This window comes from Oryctolagus cuniculus, chromosome 11, assembly GCF_964237555.1.
Source record: "Oryctolagus cuniculus chromosome 11, mOryCun1.1, whole genome shotgun sequence".
NCBI classification, from domain to species: domain Eukaryota; kingdom Metazoa; phylum Chordata; class Mammalia; order Lagomorpha; family Leporidae; genus Oryctolagus; species Oryctolagus cuniculus.
In genome coordinates, this window is record NC_091442.1 from 55,080,501 (window position 1) to 55,102,227 (window position 21,727).

General features: G+C 52.4%; 1 protein-coding gene across 11 annotated transcripts in view; it reads left to right on the forward strand.

The window, feature by feature from the left end:
* Nucleotides 1-21,727, forward strand: part of SCN8A (sodium voltage-gated channel alpha subunit 8) — a 166,618-nt gene that overhangs the window by 76,847 nt on the left and 68,044 nt on the right. For 8 of the 11 annotated variants that reach the window (XM_051845488.2, XM_051845486.2, XM_051845493.2 and 5 more), the window contains exons 3-6: nt 8,513-8,630; nt 11,093-11,183; nt 11,784-11,912; nt 13,693-13,784. In XM_051845488.2, coding sequence (XP_051701448.1) covers nt 8,513-8,630; nt 11,093-11,183; nt 11,784-11,912; nt 13,693-13,784 — 430 coding nt within the window. Of the gene's footprint in view, nt 1-8,512; nt 8,631-11,092; nt 11,184-11,783; nt 11,913-13,417; nt 13,510-13,692; nt 13,785-21,727 lie in introns of all 11 variants that reach the window. The other 3 variants (XM_051845487.2, XM_051845492.2, XM_051845495.2) reach the window with 1 other exon arrangement.

The window sequence follows — 21,727 nt, forward strand, 5'->3', positions numbered from 1 at the left end:
TTTGTGCATGGAATTAAACTTGCCTTTCACAGCCACTTTGCCGTGAACTTGTCCCGGTCCCCTAGGATGCTGCACGAGCACGCTGTTTTCTACCAGCATTTTTAGAGAATTTTCTCTCATTCTGCATTGCTGCCATTGCAAAGTTGGCACATTAGTTTTCTTAGTTCTTTTTTTTAAAGGATTTATTTATTTTATTTGAAAGGCAATGTTACAGAGAGGCAGAAGCAGAGAGAGAGAGGGAGAGGGAGAGAGAGAGGGGTCTTCCATCTACTGGTTCACTCCCCAGATGGCTGCAATGGCCAGAGCTGTGCTGATCTGAAGCCAGGAGACAGGAGCTTCTTCCGGTCTCCCACATGGGTGCAGGGGCCATCATTTGCCGCTTCCCAGGGTGTGCATTAGCAGGAAGCCACAACAGCAGAGCCAGGATCTGAGAGGGATTGTGGGTGTCCTAGATAGCGGCTTGTACCACAGTGCCCGCCCCTAAGTAAACCATTTCTTCATACCTGAGAGGTTTGTTCATACATTTTAGCAAGCTTATCTGAACTACCTGCCTTGTGCCAGACAGGTGTCATATTTCATTCTCTGCTTGCTAAGCCAAGGAAACCTGTGAGACAGAAGTAGGGTTCCTACCTCCACTGGTCTCCCGGTCCAGTGAGAAATACTGATGTGAAAACAAAAATGCCAGTGTCTCTGTGTCAACCGTTCCAAGTAACAAGTGAAGTACAAGTGTTGCGAGACACCCGGGAGGGTGGGTGATCAGCATGGGAGAGTGGAAGGGGGCTGTTTTAGGAGGTAATAGTTCAGCTGGACCTGAATGTGCTAAAATACAGCAGTGGGTGCCTGGCACCGCAGTTAAGATACCCTTTGGAACACCTGCATTCCATGTGGGAGAACCTGGGTTCAATTCCTGGTTTTTCCCTCTCGCTTCCAGAGTGCCCAGGTCTGAAACACACTCGGGGGCCCATGTTGAGCCAGTGCGTTCCCAGCTGCCCTGGACCCTTGCTTTAGCTTGTGCACAGGGGTCCTGCTGGCCTGTGCCGCGTGTGTGGGTGCCGATTAATGTACGTGTAAGCCCCCTGAAAGGGCCTTCCGACAACCGCCCCTGGTTTGGACTCGCAGCTCAGGAGTGGCTGCTGGGTGCGACAGTGGCAACGGTGTCACAGTCACAGCACTTGCTGGGCGCATGTTCTGTGCCAGCCACTGTGTTAAGGGCTTCTTGTGACCTTTCATGGAACCCTCAACCTGGTCAAGTACTTCTCAGGGGTACCAGTCACTACCCCTATTATCAATACCAAACCGAGCCTTTAGAACCTTAAGTCATGGCCTGAGATCATGACAGCTGATAAGCCAGAGAGTTGGGTCTTAAATCCAAGCTTCTCTGGCCTTAAAACTTCTAAGTCTCTCTGCTCTGCTGCTTTCTATGAGAGAGAGAGAGAGAGAGAGAGAGAGAGAGAGAATGAATGAATGACAATACAGAATGTAAGTTCACTTAACCAAGGGGCTAACGTGCTTTGCATAATGGACCTGCAATTTGTTGCACCCCGGAGCAGCTGCGGTCTGCACATCCTAAGAGAGCAGAGGGGAAGAAGGTCAAGGGCAGGTGCACCATGAGGAAGAATGGTCCTGCCAGGGTGTGGGTAAGGGAAGGTGTGGGTTGAAGGGCATGGGGTTGCAAGGTCAGACCCAGTGAGAGTAGGCATACAGAAACACCTGGAAAACCATGGCACCACCAAGCTTGGAGGAAGACCAGCATGGTCTCTGAGGCTGTCTTGTGGGTGTTCCGGGATACAAGTGGTGTGACGGCTTTGTGGACCTGAGGGTTGGACCCAGCGGCCTGGCATATAAGCGTATGGGGCTGGAAGCCCTGTGACCCTGCACCCCCTGCCTGCCAGCTGTGTGACCTCAGCCTGGCTTCTTGTCTGTGAAATGAGGAGTTGGGTTTGATAGATGGTTCTGAAGCTTTCTGTAGTTACTGCAGAATGGCATGAAAATTACAAGTTTAGGCTCTGGAGTTTGCCTGCCTTGGGCTCAGGCCTGGTGTCCCACTTAATAGCTGTGTGGTCTTGGATAAGTTACCTAACCTCCCGGGCTCAAGTTCATCATGTGTGGAATAGCACAGACCTCGTGGAGGAGTTGCGGTGAGACAGCTGTTATATGGAGAAGCTTCACAGGGTGCCGTCCACACGGTCAATTATTCATAACTATAGAATGTTATTATTCCTTCAAATAGACTCACACATAAAATTATCAGCGACTAAAAGCAATTTTTAAGAGATTTATTTATTTATTTGAGTCAGAGTTACACAGAAAAAGGAGAGTTAGAGAGAGAGAGAGGTCTTCCATCCGCTGGTTCACTCCCTCAAATGGCTGTAATAGCCAGAGCTGGGCCAGTCTGAAGCCAGGAGCTAGGAGCTTCTTCCAGGTCTCCCACGTGGGTAGATCGAGGGTCCAAGGTGGTCGTAAGTCCACACCACTCACAATTACAACCCCAGAGGCTCAAAGGACTCTGGTTTAGATTTGGCTAAGCCTCCGAGCCGCCAGGTGTCCATTGCAACCGGGACACCGTCAACCCTGGCCCTAGTGGATGGGGAGAGCTTGGCTGTGAACAGAGCTGCCAGCAGGGCCGTGTGCCTGCAGCCGACCAGGGCTGTGCCGGGTCGCAGGTGCTTCTCTGAGAAGCTTCGTGTCCTGTGAGAGACACCACCCCTGCAATCATCCACACAGCACCCTCGCAGTTTCGTGCACCCTTTGCTGTTGTAACTTACACTCTGCATGCGACTAAGACAAATGGTGCCAGTCTTGGGGGCCGAGCAGGCACATGCTCAGTGCTGGGAGGACGTGCAGGGTCACCTTAGCGCCTTTGCAACATGCTGGGATCTGTTTGGTGTCTGTGCATGAGCTGGTGCCGGGCCGCCCCTCCCCCTAGAACTGTGGGCCCCCAGGGCAGAGACATTCTGTTCACTTGGGGCTGAAGCCCCAGCTCACCTCCCAGGGAAGGAAAGCCCAGCTCTGCAGGAGGCACCTCTTATGCCGCCAGCTCGCTGTGCCCTTACCAGGCCCGTCTATGGCTGCTGTTCTAAACCCATGTATCCCCTGGGGTAGCCAACCGCAATCCAATTTCAGTTTCCCTTTTGGCTCATTTGCTGCACGAAGATTTAATTTAAGACAGATTAGGCAAACTATTATCAGACATCATGGGCACCAAGTGGTGGCTACTTAAGGAGCGCCCTTCTGCAAGCCATGCGCATCCGGGCTTCGGAGGAGCCCAGGGGCTAGAGCGTGGTGTTCAACTAGGGTCCCCGTGTCCTCCTCCGCCCTCACACCTGCAGTCAGTGATTACAGAAGGTGCATCGGCCGGGCCAGTGGCTTCGACGTTCATTTATATATATTTAAAAAAAAAAAAAGCCATCACCAGCCGTCCCTGGTCATCGTCTCTTCTTAGTCACTGTGTGCCCAAGAATAAGGGCTGAAAGCCGGCGCTTCTGTCACGGCTGCCCCATGCTGCCCCCTGCCGGCGCCGCCCGGGGTTGTCGGGAGAGCGTCCAGCGCGACCCTGGCCTGGACACACCCAGCCAGGAGAATTCTACCAAGATATAACGCTAGGGGGTTCGGTAACAATGGGCTTTCTCCCTGACAGGGGACTTTGCTGCCGGCTTGCACTTAACCCCAGCGGCTCTGTGAATTCCCCAAACCCCAGAACCCCACGTGAGAGCTGGGAAGGACCTGGGCAGCCCCCTCACCTTATGTGAGACCAGGAGAGGTGCAGGGCCTCAGCCAGACCCTAGGCCAGGTGGAAGCCACACTTTTCAGGGTCCACGTGGTCTGGGACCAGAGAATTGATCCGGGGACCCCCAGACCCGGTGAGCTCAGATTTCCGGATCGTCCTGCAGACATGTTTAGTGAGAACTCTGCAGGTGGGATTTGTGAGTAGGCTTTTTTTTTTTTAAGAAGAGTGCTCAGATGACTCTCATTGCAGCAGTCTGGCCTTAGTCTGGCTCCCAAGCGGGCAGATCAGCTCTGCCATCTGTCTTTGCACAACCCACGAGCTAAGGACAGTTTTTACATTCTCAAACAGCTGGGCGTGTGAACCTCACATGAAGCCTTAAGGTCTGTGTCCACAGAATTTTACTGGGGACGCTGCCATGGCAGCCGATATTTGTGTGCATACGGGTATCATCAGTGGTCCTCGGGCTGCACACTTGTAGAGCTGCATAAAATTATGCAATGCATAAATGCGGAGAGCAGTCAGCATTTGCATCCTGCACTTCCCTGGGCAAGCCTGCTGACGCTCATGTGTGCCGTTCTCTCTCTCTCTCTCTCTCTCTCTCTCATTAGCATCAACAGCGTCAAAAGGCAAAACTCCTAAGCTTTGAGTACCTAGGTTGGTCCAAACAGCATCTTGCTTTATGCAAAAGATGCATTTATGAACAGCTGTGTGTAAGCTCTCTGTACACCTTATTGGTGATGGAGTTCATCGTACCATTGTGCAGTCAGCTGCTCTATGTACAAAGGACTCAGCTGCCTCTCGGGAGGTTCAGTGCGGACCAGATGTTGATTTCTGTCCCAGTCGAATAAAGACCTCCTGGTTTTACGCTTGATGAAGACATGGGCAGCGACAGACATCTTTTATGCCAAGTGCAGCAATCACTACGCAATCTCTACGTCACATGTGACGTGTCCTAAACAAAACCTCTCTACCTACAACATCATAGCCGCTGTAGTAGTCTCACAGAGGCTGTCCATGTTTATGGGGTGCCGTGTGGTGTCGAGACACAGGTACACCTTGTTCAAGTCAGGGCACACACAGGTGTCTCCTCCAGCATCCGTCGTTTCTTTAGGGTGAAGACATCCGGGACCCCTTTTCCTAGTGTTTTTACATGCAGTACCTAATCATTGCCCACAGCAGTGAAGCTTCCTACTCTTGTGCACCCTTTCCTATCCCCCACCCCCACTCCACTTGCTCTGCCCGGCCTCTGGACATGTAGCTGTGTGCCTCACTGAAGGTACCCAGCCTCCCTCGGGCTGGGCGCCCTCCCAGGTGCCACCTCATTGCCACCCTCAGAACGCTGACCACCTCCTGGCTTTTCATCAACCAGAGCACACGTTTCAATTCCCTCGTGTCTTCCTCTCCTCCCTGCCCCCCCAACCTCGTCCAACACAGGCATTTGTCCATCAGCCGCTCGACATTTATTATGAGCACCTGCTGCATGCCAGGCACCGCAGGCATTGATTCTGCGATAGGAAATACCCTCGAGGTACCTCTAGCTCCCTGTGTGTCCATCACGGCCAGACCAGGGAAGGGGGGCTGGGAGGTGGGGACTGTGTTACTTCTCAGAATTCTGCTGCTTGCCTACCAAGGTGGGCGGGTGCCTTCGTAAAGGCCTGGCCTGGTGGGTTTTAGGTTCTGTGATCTGGGCCAGTCCTCTCTTTGCTGTGTGGCTGCTTTAGAATCGAGGACCCCTGGGGTCCCCCTCTCTTGCTCACTAGCCCCCACACTGACTTCAACCTGTAGAAGCAAGGGCATGGCTCCGAGCGCTCACATTGACCACCGATAGGTGGCGCCTCTCCTGGGCTTTCGTAAGGCGGGAGGGTGCCGGTGACCCTTCCTGCACGGGAATATCCCGAGCTTGAACGAGGAGGTGATTGAGAAGGGCCGGATTGGCGCCTCGTGAGTTGCCATGGGAGCACAGAGGCCCACAGGTGCTTTGCAGAGGGCGGTTTGGGGACGGCTGGGCACCTGCCGGGAGCTGTGGGGGTGGGGGTGAGTGCCAGCTCGGGCCCTGCCCTCAGCTCAAAGCCTGGCTGCGGAGGGCAGGGCAAGAGTGGAAACAGAAGCAGGGGTCACGTTAGCTGTGGGGCCCTCACAGGTGACTGCACCGGGGAAAGGAAGTGCCTTCTCCGTCTGGTTTCCATCGTCGACTGCTCCTATGATGGAAAGTTGTTGAGTTTTGTCTGCTGCTTTCCTGCACCTGCTGGGACGGTCCCCAGGGTCTTTCTCCACTGTTTTATTAGTCTGCTCTGTTCCATCAGCTGAGTCTCACGGCTAAACCATCTCTCCCTTGGTCATGGTGTATGATTCTTTAAATATGCTGCAGGATTCAATTTTGCTGGCATTTTTGCCAAGGCTTTTTATGTCCATGTTCCTAAGGAGCATGAGTCTAGAATTTTCTTCTGACTTTTTTGTCTGGTTTTTGTATGCAGGTAATACTGGTCTTATAGAATGAGTCGGGATATGTTCCCTTCGCTTCTATTTTTTGGGGGGAGGTAGTGTTAATTCTCCTTTAAACACTTGGTGGAATTCAACAGTGAAGCCATCTGGTCCTGGGCTTTTCTTTGTGGGGGTTCATCTTCTTATTGCAAGGTGCAGAAGAATATTTATAGTACAATCCTATGAGAGAGACTTTTTAAGGATCGATCTATATGCTTGTATTTACATGGAAATTTTCTGGAAGGATATAGAAAAAAAAACTGGCAGCAAAGTTCTCACTGGGTAATGGGATGGAACTTAATCTTATGATCCATTTAAAAACAATTATAAGCATGCATTGCTCTGAGTTAGAACAATAAAAAGCCATGTGCACCGTCCCTCCCCAGGGAGCTTCTCAGACCCTGCTTGCCGCTGGCCTAGTCTGCTGAGGCAGGCACAGTTCAGGAGCCCCCTGTACCCTCCTGCAGCACCCTACATCCTGTGCTCCTGGGCCACCATGTCCTCCATCAGCGCTGAATTCCCTGTCTGTTCCCTGCAAACAACCCGCAGTTAAGAGCTGCTGTTCCCTTTCCTTGCTGGCCCGTCCCCCTTTATCTGCCCAATTGATTTATCTACATCCCTTTTTATCCTTTATTTTAAAAAAGGATGTATGCATTAGTTTATTTGGAAGGCAGAGAGAGAGAGAGAGAGAGAGAGAGCGAGCTCTTTCATCTGCTGAGTCACTCCCCAGATGGTTGCAGTAGCCAGAGTTGGGCCAGGCCAGAGCCAAGAGCTCAATCCAGGTCTCTAATGTGTTTGGCAAGGGGTCAAGCACTTGAGCCATCTTCCACTGCCTCCCACGGGCATTAGTATGATGCTGGATCAGAAGTGGAGTAGCCAGGACTTGAACTCACATTCCCATATGGGATGCCAGCATTGCAAGTCGTGATATCCCTCTGTGCCATGGCATTGACCCCTCCATTTTACCCTTTGAATCCCCTTCCAAATATTAGCGACCTTCCCTTTTGAGCACCCTGTCTCTCCCTCCTACTGCCTCTCACATTTTACACCTACTGAGCTTTGTTAACTTCCTGCATCCTAAGTACCAGGCCGCATGAACATCCCCCCTAAAAGGACAGTTTTTCTCCTTGCATGTCCCTGGACTGCACACAATGCTTGGTGCAGAAGAAATGCTCAAAAGATACTTTAACTGAACTGAATTTTCAGAGCAGGGCATCCTGGGTAAGATGAGCAATGTGCAAACAAAGGCCCAAGTTGCACATCACGATGACCTGTTCCGGGGACAGGAACTGGTGTGGCCGCACAGGAAGCTTCACACTAGGGAGTGGGACTGGATGATCTTGGCGAGGCTGAGAGCGGAGGCTCTTAAAAGCCAGACAGCGCAGACTTGGCAGCTAGGCACTGGCAGAGGGAAGACCTCTTCCTCTTCCTTGCAGTCCTCACTCGAAGGTCTCTTCTTATCAGGCTTACCCTGCCCGCCTCCTCTGGAACCATCCCCCTCCCTCCAGCCAGCCCCTCGCCTGGTTACCTTGGTTTTCTCTCTGGCACCCCCCCCCCTTTTCTTTTTTCGTAGCACTTGCCACTTTCTGGGTGTCACGCTGTCTGTAATTCCCTTACTCATGTTTTTGTTAAATGTATTGCCTGCCTTCTGTATTTGCGTATAAGCTCCAGGCCAGGACTGCCCTGTTCACTGACAAAACCCAAGTGCCAATCAACATTTCAACCAAGTGCAGTCAACATTTCTTAAGCAAGTGAATCCTAAGCGAACGACCAGAACCCGGAAGGATATCTTAGGTGTAATTCACACTGCTTGTTTCTCCAAGAGCCACGTTTCTTCTGTAGCACTGCTAAGATTCTGCCAACCCGCTGTAAAGACCCATTAAGTATCTCTTTCCAAAATGTTCAGGGCCGGAAGTGGTTTTTCAGATTTGGGGATATTTGCGCAGACTCTACAGGTTGAACACGCCACATCCCCAAACTCTGAAATCTGGAATGTCCCAAATTCCAGAACTTTCTAAGCATCCTATTGGCACTCAGGAAGTTTCGGATTCTGGAGCATTCTGTGGTTTGGGTTTTGAACTTAGGGGCTCTCAGTTTGTGTAACCTGGGGGCAGGGCAGGGGTGGGAGGTGGGAGGAGGGAGGGTAAAAACATTGCCTTTAAGGTGCTTGCCTTAAAAACCAAATCAGGAAGTAGAACTGTTAAATGCCTTTGAGTTTCTTTATTTCTTGCCTGGAAAAAGAACTGTTTCAGATGGTGATGCATAGCTATGCTTAATGATCTCTCTCTCTTTCTTTCTCCACAGACCTTTGTAGTATTAAACAGAGGGAAAACTCTCTTCAGATTTAGTGCTACGCCTGCCTTGTACATTTTAAGTCCTTTTAACCTGATAAGAAGAATAGCTATTAAAATTTTGATACATTCATATCCTTTTCTGCAAACGTGGAGCCAGTGGAGTGACGGCGAGGTCACAGGTGTACACTTCCCAGGTTCGACAGCTGAGCTGGGTGTGGAGGTTTTGGTTATTGGTTTTGTTTTGTTTTTTTTTTTTTTTTACCTGTAGTGCAATTGGCTGTCCGGCCAGGCATGCAAAGCCTGCTGAATCCCCCAAGCAGAGCCTCGGCCGGTTCTTTTCTCCTGGGATCGGTTTTGTGGGAACCTGGGTTTCCGCAGGTGTCAGGACGAGGGACGGGAAGATGTCAGCTTTCAGCAAAGTCTTCGCTTTTTCTAGTGACTCCAGCCGTGGCACACTGTTCAGCCTGTTCACTCAGTAAGATAACAGTGCTCCTGCCTAAGTCCCGGAGAGCTGAATGAATGTTGCAGGGATCTGCCTTGCATTTTTGTGGCATCTTGAGCCATAGGCTTGGGAAGTCTGGGAGACAGTCTCCGGGAGAGAGAGCCTCCTTCGTGGCAGGGTTTAGATGCCAGCCGCAGCTGAGGTCTGGGTCTCTTCTGATATTTTTGCTTGCCTCAAACGGAAAAATGCCAATTTGCTCCCATTTGGCCCATGACATCTCATTAATACATGAATATACACGACAAATGAAAAAGTTACATGGTAGGCTTAGCCATTTTGCAGGGTGACTTTGAACTTTCATGGCTGGCTTTTAACACTGTCTAGCCCCACGCTTTGGAGAGCGTTGCACCCTGGCTGAGTGAGTTTTGAAACTTTAGCTACCCAATTCTTTTTTTTTTTTTTTTTTAAGATTTATTTATTTATTTGAAAGAGTTACACAGAGAGAGGAGAGGCAGAGAGACAGAGAAAGGTCTTCCATCCACTGGTTCACTCCACAAATGGCTGCAACGGCTGGAGCTGTGCTGATCCGAAGCCAGGAGCCAGGAGCTTCCTCCAGGTCTCCCACGGGGGTGCAGGGGCCCAAGGACTTGAACCATCTTCTACTGCTTCCCCAGACCATAGCAGAGAGCTGGATTGGAAGTGGAACAGCCGGGTCTTGAACCAGCGCCCATATGGGATGCCGGTGCTGCAGGCCAGGGCGTTAACCCGCTGTGCCAGAGTACCTGCCCCGAGCTACCCGATTCTGAAGTCTGTTGTTAATGAGCAGCCGAAGCCTGAAGTCCAGGGTTTGGAAGGAATCAGTGATTCAGAATGGACTCCTCTGCTCCGCTAGAGCGGGAGATGGTTCTAAATAGCACGCTATTGGTTCAGCTGCGAGGATGTTCCCTTCATACAGCTCCACGGGGAGGGTATGGACAGCAAATGCGTAAACAAGAGGGAGGGAGTCAGCTACAAGTCAGCCGCGGTGGCTCCCTGGGCTCGTGAGAGGAACAGTGTGAGTTTGAGGACCTCACGCAGCCCCCAGATGGCCTCATTTCTCTCAGTAGACAACACACAAACAGCTAAGCAAGGTCCTGGGTACAGCTGACATGGCAACAACATGAGTTGCTGTGGGTGCTGCGGGACAGGGAGGCAGGCTTGCTGCACTGCAGCCTCTCAGGAGTGCAGGTGTCCTTGACCCTCCCCAGACAGGGCATTTTGCTGGTATCTTGCCCCCGAGGACAGACAGCTCTGTGGAATTGGGGGCAGGGGGAGGAGGGGATATTAACCACTAAGTACGTGGAGATTTGCCAGTATAACTCGAGATGTGAGCTTCTTAACAATAAAGGAGGGCTGAGTAGTGCACATTTAATTTACCCTCGCCTCTGAAGGATCAGGAGGCCAGTGGAGGGGGAGACTTCTGATCACAGGTACAGTCAGTGCACAGTACAGTCGGTGCACAGGTACAGCCATCAGTGCACTGTATAGTCAGTGCACAGGTACAGTCAGTGCACAGGCACAGCCATCTGTGCACAGTACAATCAGTGCACAGGCACAGCCGTCAGTGCACAAGTAGTTAAGTGCACAGGTACAGTCGGTGCATAGGCACAGTTGTCAGTACACAGGTATAGCCATCAGTGCACAGTATAGTCAGTGCACAGTACAGTCCATGCACAAGCACAGCCAGCAGTGCATAGTACAGTCAGTGCACAGGTACAGCCATCAGTGCACAGTATAGTCAGTACACAAGCATAGTTGCCAGTGCACATTACAGTCAGTGCACAGGCACAGCCATCAGTGCACAGCACAGTCAGTGCACAGGCACAGCCATCAGTGCACAGTACAGTCAGTGCACAGGCACAGCCGTCAGTGCACAGTACAGTCAGTGCACAGGCACAGCCATGAGTGCACAGTACAGTCAGTGCACAGGCACAGCTATCAGTGCACAGTACAGTTAGTGCATAGGTACAGTCGGTGCACAGACACAGCCGTCAGTGCACAGTGCAGTCGGTGCACAGGCACAGCAGTCAGTGCACAGAAGCAGCCGGGGCGGGGTCAGGGCTGCGAGCCTGTGGAGCAGCGTTGTCTATGCCCTTGACTCTCCCCCCACAGTGTTTAGCATGATCATCATGTGCACTATCCTGACCAACTGTGTATTCATGACTTTCAGTAACCCTCCCGACTGGTCGAAGAATGTGGAGTAAGTAGCTCACGATTCCTCTGCCTGTTTGTTTTGAAGCTTTCTCAGTCCCCAAATCTTGCTTTGCCACAGTTTATCCACAAAGGGAATGAAATGGTTGCTCTCTGTCTCACAGCGGGCGGGCTGGCTGACGGTGCACGTGGAGTTCAGGTAGTGTCCCCAGAAGCACCCGCTAGAAAGGGGAGGCGTGCCCTGGAAGTCACTGTCGCCACCTCCACCCCTCCTGGGGCCGTGGCCTGGCTGCCCACTCAGCGCCCGCCAGCCCCTGTGCTTCGAGACGCCCTGTTCTCAGAGTCCAGGCCTCCCTTGCTTTTTTGCCTCCTCTAAGGCTAAAAATAGCTCCTGGGGCCTCCTCCCCGCTCCCAAATGATGGAGAACTCCGCTGGCCATGCTGAGTGAATCCCTGGGAATCCCTGCAGAATGCCGAGGCGCCCCCCGGAGGGCTTGGTGGGCGCACGCCCAGGGCGCGTCTGCTCCTCCCCGCTCTGCTCCCTCTCTGTCCGCAAAAGCCACGCATCAAGCCCGCGTTAGGTCTTTACCGGGTCGCTTAGAGCCGCTGCCCGTTGAGAAGCCGCCTGAAGCCTCCCGTTTCTTTGACAGGTACACGTTCACAGGGATTTATACGTTCGAATCACTAGTGAAAATCATCGCCAGGGGCTTCTGCATAGACGGCTTCACCTTCTTGCGGGATCCGTGGAACTGGTTAGATTTCAGCGTCATCATGATGGCGTAAGTTCGCTGCTTCCTGCCTTGCCGGGGCATGTGGTCGTATAACTGGGTGTGCTCGTGTGAGTTTGTAGACGAAGCTGAAGCTGCGTGGGGAATTACTGGGTAATCGTGTAAGGAGAGCCCTGGAGGCTCTTGCCTGCAGGGGCCGGAAGTGGGGCGGGATTCCCGCAGGTGCTGCCTCCTAACTTATTCCCAGCACCTGTCACAGGGGAGGGGGCGGGGCTCTTTGAAGACCTGACACTTTTTTAGGTATAAACCTTCAGCTGAAAATGAATTTCCTGGATATTTTTTTTCTCTCCCTTTAATCACATGTTAATTTAATGAGGCTGCGTGACATAGAGCTCAGAGCACATTTTAAAATCGAGACGTGAGCCAGGGCATGCCAACTGGCCCTCCTGAAGGGTGACTAACTCAAATTTCCGGCCACTGCTGGGGCCCAGTGTCCCACCCCACCACTACGACAGCCACTTGGAGTAACCTGTGCTGTTTTAGCAAAGCAGATGTTTCACTTTGGGGAGTTTAGCTGACGACAGAGAATGACAGCAGGCTTTCTTATTTTTATTCCCAGGGTGGGAAAGCACTTTGTGGTTTGGGGGTGGTGTAGATGGGTGTGTGTGCGCGTATGCGTGCGTGCGACTGAGAGAATGCATTTGCACATGTTTGGGTGTGCACGTCAGCTACAAAGATATCTCCCACCCTAGAAATGTGGGTGCATCAGGCACACTGGGTATGTGTCACTGGAACTTTGACTTTCCGCTCTATGAAGGCATTTTTCTAGCTTCAGCCTTATGAATATACCCTGGTGTTCATTTTCAAACTTGAGTGTCCTTGCTAGGCACAGAGCTGGTGATCAGACGAGCAGTTAACACGCAGGCTTTGCTCCGATCCCCTGGTCTGATTTTCCTGAGCCCTCTGCTTTTGCACGGCACAGGCTAAAACGTCACCTATAGTCGTGACTTAGCCAGTGTTTGTACTTGGCTCTCGGATGAGGAAGAGCGCACAGACTTTCGGCATCTTTGCCAGCACCAACTGGGAGGTGATCTCAACACGGACCTTCCTTGGGGGGCTCATGCTGTACAAATTTGTCTCCCTGTTCTAAGAAATTCTGTGCAGAACTTGGGGACGCAAGCCTTGGATATCCCCCGGGCTTTGGGTTTTGCTAAAAAAGACGTAAATGGGCCGATAGTTAGGTCATTTCGGATTGAACCCAGTGCATCGCTGGGCTGGCTCAGAAAACCAGCTCCAGGACTTCCTGGTGGTACCAGTTCTTCCCAAACCATACTTTGGAATTCTCTTTTGCCCAATGAAAAGAAAAAACAAATCAACCCCCCCCAAAAAAGTGCCCCTTATATGTTTGTATTTTGAAACTTTTTTTCTTTTGCAAGGAAAAAAGTGAACCTATAGCTTGTATATAGACCCTTTTTGATCCCCCTCCCCCCCCCGCCCCGTGATGAGCCCCTCGCCCAGTGGCACGGTTATAAGTTAACTCTGGTTTGATTCTGCAGGTATATAACAGAGTTTGTAAACCTAGGCAATGTTTCAGCTCTGCGCACTTTCAGGGTTCTGAGGGCTTTGAAAACTATTTCAGTAATTCCAGGTAAGACGGCCCCGGGGCTACTGTTAGGTGTTGGGTTAGGCCCCGATGTGACGTATTGTACTTTTTGTTTTGTTGTGGTTTCGTCTTGGTTTCCTTCTTTTTTTTTTTTTTTTTTCCTTTTGCTCGTCCGTGTTTGTGTCTGTGTTCGTCATTCGTGTCTGCGTGTCGCCTCCCTTGCTACAGATATGTGACAGAGTTCGTGGACCTGGGCAATGTCTCAGCGCTGAGAACATTCAGGGTTCTCCGAGCTTTGAAAACTATCTCTGTAATTCCAGGTGAGAGAAACATGCACACGAGACCCACCTCGCCGCCTCTGCTCCTCATTTGTCCCCCCACCACCACCGCCACCCCACATTCTAAACTGGCGTGGGCGCAGGTGGCCACGGCCTCGCACGCTGCATGCTTGGCCCGGGAGGTGGCCTGGGGTCTGCACGCTGCTTCCTCTGATGGCGCTTGCCAGGCATGCGGCCCCCATTCCATCCACGCTTTGGAAAAAGCACGCGCTTGAGAGTCACTTGGATCGTAACACTATCTGGGGGGAGGGAGAAAAAAAAAAAAAGCTGACACAGAGCCAGCTGTGTCTTTGTCCGTAAATCATTTGCTTCCTGGCCTCATGGAATTACAGTGATTTTCACATTTTCCCCGCCATTCCATCGCCTGTGACTTCCAGACTTCCTGGAGCTCAGCTGGCTGGTGGGATCTTTTCCAGAGCATCACCCTGTCGTTGTTCCTGTATATTAATGGAATCATTTACTCCCAGGAGGGACTTTACCCAGTGACAGGAGGTAGCGTGCTGACCTGGGGTAGCCCCTCCTCGCTTCGTGAGAGCGAGCAGCGGTATGCACCTGCCCCACGCATGCGCAGGTGGCAGCTGCACACAGAAAGCTCAGTGAAAGCTTACGCAGGGGCTAGGTTTTTTTAATAATTAAAAAAAAAATGGCAGGTAAGGTAAGATGCAGCTGAAGGCGTGGGCAAGCAGAAACCACAGGAGCCCAGAGGAGAATGGCAGGTGTCGGGCAGGGCAGGCAGGTTGACGGCAGTCATGGACGATTTCTCTGAAGGTTTTGCCTTTTTCCTTTTTGTCCTGGTTGAGCAAACCCCAGTGGTTCTTAACGTTCTGAAGCTTTTGAAAATCAGATGAAAGTTGACAGACCCCCCACCCCGTCTGAAACCTACCCATGGACCCTGGGTCAGGGTTCTCGAAATTACCGGAGCTGGAGGGTACTAAGAACCAGTCCAGTTAGAGGATAGAGGGAGTCGTGGAGGTCAAGAGTACATGGCCGCTCTCTGGACTCGAGTTGGGCTCAGGGCTCGGGCTTGGGGGGGTTTCCAGGAACCATGCTGTCCACAGCAGGTGTGAGGGCCCAAGCAGGCAGGTGTCGCGTCACCTGGTTCCCCCGCCTCGGAGGCTGACTCAGAGATGTTTCTCTTCTCCCCTTAGCCATGTTATCCAAACACCTGGTACTTAGATGATGACTTGTGGCCCATGGAGGGGCTGGGGCATTAGCGCCTCAAGGAAGGTGAACTCCTTTCTTTTTAAAGGCAACTGTAGCTGAGTCCTTGTCAACCAGAGGCCAAGCGTCAGGCCAAAAGCTACCACCCTGATTTACCAAGATTTTCCTGCCAAGCACCTTAAACTTAAGAGAAACTCCAGCTCGGTGTCCAGGCAGCCTCACACAGCACTGACATCAGCCTGAGCCTTGATCTTAACCTTCAAGGCCTCCCGAGTGCCAAGTCTTTGCTTTTGCCTTTGATCTCTCCTCTGGCCCCTTCTGTTTTTTATTTAATTACTTTTTCACTTTATATGAAAAGCAGAGAGACAGAGAAAGACACACACACACAGACACACACACAGATCAATCTTCCATCTGTTGGTTCACTCCCCAGCTACCCACAGGAGCTTGGAGTTCCATCTGGATCTCCCATGTGGGTGGCAGGGACCCGAGCCCTGGAGCCACTTCCTGTGCTTCCCAGGGTGCAGCAACAGGAAGTTGTGTTGGAAGCAGAGGCGGGACTCGAACCCAGGCACGCTTACATGGAGATGTCCCACGTGGCATCTTTTTTTTTTTTTTTTAAGATTTATTTATTTTCTTGAAAGTCAGAGTTACACAGAGAGAGAAGGAGAGGCCGAGAGAGAGAGGTCTTCCTTCCGCTGGTTCACTCCCCAATTGGCCACAACGGCCAGAGCTGCTCCAATCCGAAGCCAGGGGCCAGGAGCTTCTTCTGGGTCTCCCATGTGGGTTCAGGGGCCCAAGAATTTGGGCTATCTTCTACTGCTTTCCCAGGCCACAACAGAGAGCTGGATCGGAAGTGGAGCAGCCAGAACTCGAACCGGCGTACACGTGGGATGCCAGCACTGCAGGTGGCAGCTTTACCTGCTAGGCCATAGAGCCAGCCCCCCATGTGGCATCTTAACACTGCTCCAGACACCGGCCCCCTGGCCCCTTTTCAGTGAAATCTGTGTGTTTCACTCACCCCTTCCCCCAGTGTATTCTGCAAGGCCTCTGTCCCTCCATGCTTTTGTGATCTCCAGACTACTCTTCCAGAATCAAGTCAGAAAGCTGCGTTCTGCTAAGCCAGACAGCAAGTGCTCCCTGTGGACTAGCCCAGGGCTTCTACCACCATCCCTGCTGCGTGGTTGACTTGGGGCCACAGCGTAAGCGACTGACGCCACGTCATCCATCCTTAATACCCCAGTAACGCGGTACATGTATGCACCTGTACTTATACAGCATCCAACACAGCGGTGGGCCCGCAGCAGTGCTCCACACATGCCTGGATCATAAAGCAGTGAAGCAACTGAAGCCCACACGCAGGGATTATATCAGGATTTAGGCCTCAGCTTCATCGTTTGAAATGGATTTCCAGATTGCGATTTCTAGAAGTGCCCGCCTCACCCCACATGCCCTAGGAGGCTGGGGTCGGGGCCGCCAGGGCGCCGCCAGGTGGCAGAGTAAGGCTCCTGGGTTCACTGCAGCCTTTTGCAGCATCTTCCTGTGTCTTAGTGAAGACCCAGCACACCCTCTGCCCCTTCTTGTTCAGCCAGGCCAAAAACATTGCCAGTTGCATGTGGTCCCTGGATTGCCTCTGGCCTCATGGGCGTCAGCTCAGGGAACAGTGCACGCCAGGGTCTTTCTCAAGTGGCCCCTGGTCTGGAATTTGCCAGGTTCAACCTGACATTGAAGGATTCTGCCTGAAGGTGTGTATGTCAAAGCCTGGTTTCTACTGCTTGATCTGGAGCTTGGGCCCAAAAACAAACATGCAAGTGAGTCTGTGAGAAGTTTCCAGTGGGCAGGTGCACCCAGAGAGAGTGCAGGAACCTCAAGGAAGGCGTCCCAGGTCTTTCTCGACTCGCACTTAATGGTATCAATATAAGGAGACATCAGAAGCTTTGGGGAAAGGGGCGGGCCTTCAGCCTGGCAGGTAAATCCGTATCAGAGAGCCCGTGTTCACGTCCCAGCTGTAGCTCCCAACTCCAGCTTCTCCACAACGCAGTCCCAGGAGCCAGCAGTGATGCTCAAAGACCTGAGTCCCTGCCATCAATGTGAGAGACCTGGGTTGAGTTTCCAGCTCCTGACTCAGGCTCTGGCCCAGCCCCAGCTGTTGTGGGCCTTTGGGAAGTGAGCCAACAGATGGAAGGTGTCTCTCTTATATCTTATATCTTGTATCTTATATATCTTATATATATATATATATATATATATATATATATATATATATATCTGTCTCACTCTCTGTGTTCCTCAAATCAGTGAAAATTGGGGCCCGTGTTGTGGTGCAGTGGGTAAAGCCACTGCCTGTAATGTCAGCATCCCCGTATTTATCACAGTGCCAGTTTGGGTCTTGGCTGCTCCATTTCCAATCCAGCTTCCTGCTCATGCACCTGGAAAGGCAGTGGAATGTGGCCACCCATGTGGGAGACCCAAATGGAGTTCCAGGCTCCTGGCTTCAGCATCACCCAGACCTGGGTGTCGTGGCCATTTTGGGGAGTAAACTGGTGGATGGAAGCTTGCTCAATCATTTCTCTCTCTCTCTCTCTCTCTCTCTCTCTCTCCCTTTCAAATACACACATCTTTTTTTAAAAAGCAACAAAAATTGCTTTAAAAATAGTTTATTTTGGTGCAAGAAAATTCTGGAATCCATGCAGTTTTCTTATAATGCTCATTTCCCATGCATTTTCTGAAGACCCCCTGTAGAATGGGCTGGGAGTGCCCCCATGTCCTTTCCTCCTGGTTCCCAGCATCTCAATGGCTCCTCCAAAGCTCTGCCCTCCCGCCGCCCGTCAGTCCTGCTTTCAGCCCGTTTTATTGTCTGGAGCGTTCTGACTCCTCGATCATCTTTCTCCTGGATATTCGCTCACTCTTCTGCAATTTGGTGGCTCCCACTGCCGACCAGCGGGTCAGGCAGAGAGCAAGGACCTTCCTGCTCACAAGGAAGTGTTTTTGTTAAAGGTATAGGCTGTGAACATGGCGATCTCCACCGAGTGGCCGAGGGACCCCGGGGGTGTTTAAGACCTTGTTCGGGCCGGCGCCATGGCTCACTAGGCTAATCCTCCGCCTTGCAGCGCCAGCACACTGGGTTCTAGTCCTGGTCGGGGTGCCGGATTCTGTCCCGGTTGCCCCTCTTCCAGGCCAGCTCTCTGCTGTGGCCAGGGAGTGCAGTGGAGGATGGCCCAAGTGCTTGGGCCCTGCACCCCATGGGAGACCAGGAGAAGCACCTGGCTCTTGGCTTCGGATCAGTGCAGCGCGCCGGCTGCGGCGGCCATTGGAGGGTGAACCAACGGCAAAGGAAGACCTTTCTCTGTTTCTCTCTCTCACTGTCCACTCTGCCTGTCAAAAAAAAAAAAAAAAAAAAAAAAGACCTTGTTCGGACACATTGCTTTTTTAGGATTTCTGGTTGGCAAACATGGTGGTTTTGAGCTTCTTTCTTCCTGCTGCTTCTCAGGAAACAGAACTAAAACCTAACAGTGGTCCTGAGTGGACCAGCCCCAGCCTAGCGGGTTCCCCTCACACACCTCCGAGAGCCAGGTACACTCTGTATTGCATCTGGGCCGGAACAGACAAACCCACAGCCCCCACATCTCTCCCAGATTACTCTTGGCCTGGAGAACCTTCCAGAGCTGTAGCTGGGAAGCGTGTGTCTGCAGCAGGAGGGTTGGCAGACACCACCTTGCCCCTAGGACTTCCCCGCACCCCAGCCAGGCTCTGGCAGCCGGTGGAGGAGCTGTTCTGTTCCTTCCCTCTGGTTCCGAAACTGCTTGTCACTGCCAGCGGGGCCTCGTTCCCGTGTTAACTCTGCAGAGGAATCAGCTCGCGTGGCTCCACACCGCTTTGCATTTCCCAGCCTGACCTGTAAACCAGGGACTGTGAGTTAAATTTGTCTATAGTCTGGCCATCGCTGCGCTGGAAGATTGTGGTCCTGTTTGGAAATAACCACGTGAGCCGGCTCTGTCTGTTCGCTCAGGGGATTGCTGGGCATTCTGGAAGGTGACAGGGGCTCAGAGTGCCTTTGGGCGTAGCGTGGGATGGAATTCTGCAGCCATGGCTTCATCTGCTCCTCCAAATTCCGTAGACAGACAGCTGACCTTCCTCTACGTGGGTCTGTGCTCAGACAGACGCTGATGCCAGCCTTTCCCGAGAGTTCTCGCTGTCCAGTGGGCCCCCCACTTTGTCGCGCGCACACTGCTCCCTGCGGGAGTCATCTGGAGGCATGTTCTTCTCTGTTTGGGGTCATCAATTGTCAGGATCTTGCTTGTTCCGGCGTGCGGTGCCAGGAGCCAACAGAAGAAGTAAACAGTCCCAGCCGGAACAGGAGCGGCCTGCGTTCTCGCTTGCCTCCTCCGGTCAAGGCTTGCACCTGCAACTTCTCAGCCTTTCTCAACCTGTGCTGGTGATGGAGGGAGCAAGTCAGCTAGGTGGGGCAGCCCCTGGCGGCGGATCTGTAGAACCTGAGCTCCCGAGCTGCGGTGCTGGTGCCCCCTCCAGTGGGTGGGCGCTGGTGCCAGCAGATACGGTCATTCCTCATGGAGGGAGGAGGGGTCTCAGCAGCTTGGAGCCCAGGGACTGCTTACAGTCAGTACTGCCGGGGGATTGTGTGCCTCCCTCCCATGCAAACGTGGAGCCAGGTCTCCTCCCTCCCCCCACTAAGCCTTCTGCCAAGTGTTTCTCTGTGACCTGGGTGAGAGTCTTGGAGAGTAATCGTTTTCCATGGCCACGATTAATATTACGGGCTGATTATTCGTGCTGAATGTTGACTTGTCCCTCTGAGCCCCTGCGAAGCGCAAGCAGCTGAAAACCATTTCCAGCTAAGTTTCTGCTTCAGACATTCTCAAAAGCCGAAAGAAATCTCACACGATCTCAGCCTCAGGCTCCAAAGCAAAGCCCTTGAGGGAAATTATTATTATTTTTTCGCTTCCTGGCCTCATGTATCCAGATGCCATCAGCAGTGACATCTAGTTCACGGAGAAGAGATGCCAGACATCTGTGTGTGAGCATCCGGGCCCTCTCCCAGGAGAGATGAGCTCCTTCCGTGGCTGCTGTGTGAGCTGAGCATCTGTGGCTGCAATTGAAGGGACGCAGGAGTCATTCAGGGAGCCAGGGGCGGCCAGCACCTGCATCTCTTCGCATACTGACATCTTTAAGGCTAACGCACGCCCTGAGTGACGACAAAGTTCCCAGATGTACATGCTCCTGTCCCTACACGCGAAGAAACTCCTCACCTCTCTCTTGTCCCATTACAACGCCTGTTGGAAAGCATCTGAGTTTAGGTCGGGTGTCCACCCAACACGCAGGAACTTCTGAGAAGGACCCCTTCCTGGAACAGCAGGTGGTTGGCACTCATGGCCTAGAATTTCCTGTCGTATGAATTAGAACGGTCGGAAGAGTTCCCAGAAATAGAAAACATTTGCATAGAAAAGTAGCAGTGGAGGGGCAGGCTCTGAGGCACAGCAGGTGAAGCCGCTGCCTGGGACGCTGCATCCCATAAGGGAGTGCCTGGGATGCAGTCTCAACTCCACGCACTCTGGGAGGTGACAGGTGATGGCTCAAGTGCTTGGACCCCTGCCACTCACCTGGGAGACCCAGGCGAAGTTCTTGGCTCCTGGCTTTGGCGTGGCTCAACCCTGACTGTTGTGGGCATTTGGGGAGTGAGCCAGCAGATGGAAAATCTCTTTCTCTTCTTCTCTCTCCCTTTCAGACAGATAAAAAGAGGAAGGAAGGGAGAGAGGGAGGCAGGAAAGAAAGAACAATGGACAGGGCCTTGAGAGAGCACTGGTGTTGAGAAGAGACAGAGCTGAGTGAGCTCTTCCCAGAGGACCAGGGAAGACCCCAGTAGCTGTGCTTCCGTGGCCGCTTCAAGTACTCTTTGTAAAGTTCCTGACTTTCAAAACAACAAACCAGCTGCTTTGTGGACCCAGACCTTCTTCCTAACCCAGGCGAACACCACGAGGACTGTTTTTCTTTTTAAAGATTATCTATTTGAGGCCGGCACTGCGGCTCACTTGGCTAATCCTCCGCCTGTGGCACCAGCACCCCAGGTTCTAGTCCTGGTTGCTCCTCTTCCAGTCCAGCTCTCTGCTGTGGCCTGGGAGTGCAGTGGAGGATGGTCCAAGTGCCTGGGCCCTGCACCCGCATGGGAGACCAGGAGGAAGTACTTGGCTCCTGGCTTTGGATCGTTGCAGTGTGCCAGCCACAGTGGCCACTTGAGGGGGTGAATCAACAGAAAGGAAGACCTTTTTCTCTCTCTCTCTCTCTCACTAACTCTGCCTGTCAAAAAAAAAAAATGTGGAGCAGCCAAGACTAGCACCCCATGGGATGCCAGAGTCATAGGCTGTGGCTTAAAAAAAAAAATTATTTGAGAGGTAGAGATACAGAGAAGCAGAGGCAGAGAGAGAGAGAGAGAGAGAGAGAGAGAGAGAGACAGAGGGAGAGGTGTCTTCCATCCACTGGTTCACTCCCCAGATGGCCTCAACGGTCGGAGCTGCGCCGATCCAAAGCCAGGAGCCAGGATCTTCTTCCGGGTCTCCCATGCAGGTGCAGGGGCCCACGGTCTTGGGCCATCTTCTACTGCTTTCCCAGGCCGTAGCAGAGAGCTGGGTTGGAAGTGGAGCAGCCGGGAGTAAAACCTGCGCTCGTAAGGGATGCTGGCATCGCAGGCAGAGGCTTAGCCACAGTGCCAGCCCCAAGAGGACTACTATGTTCCTCCACAGCCGCGCGGACCT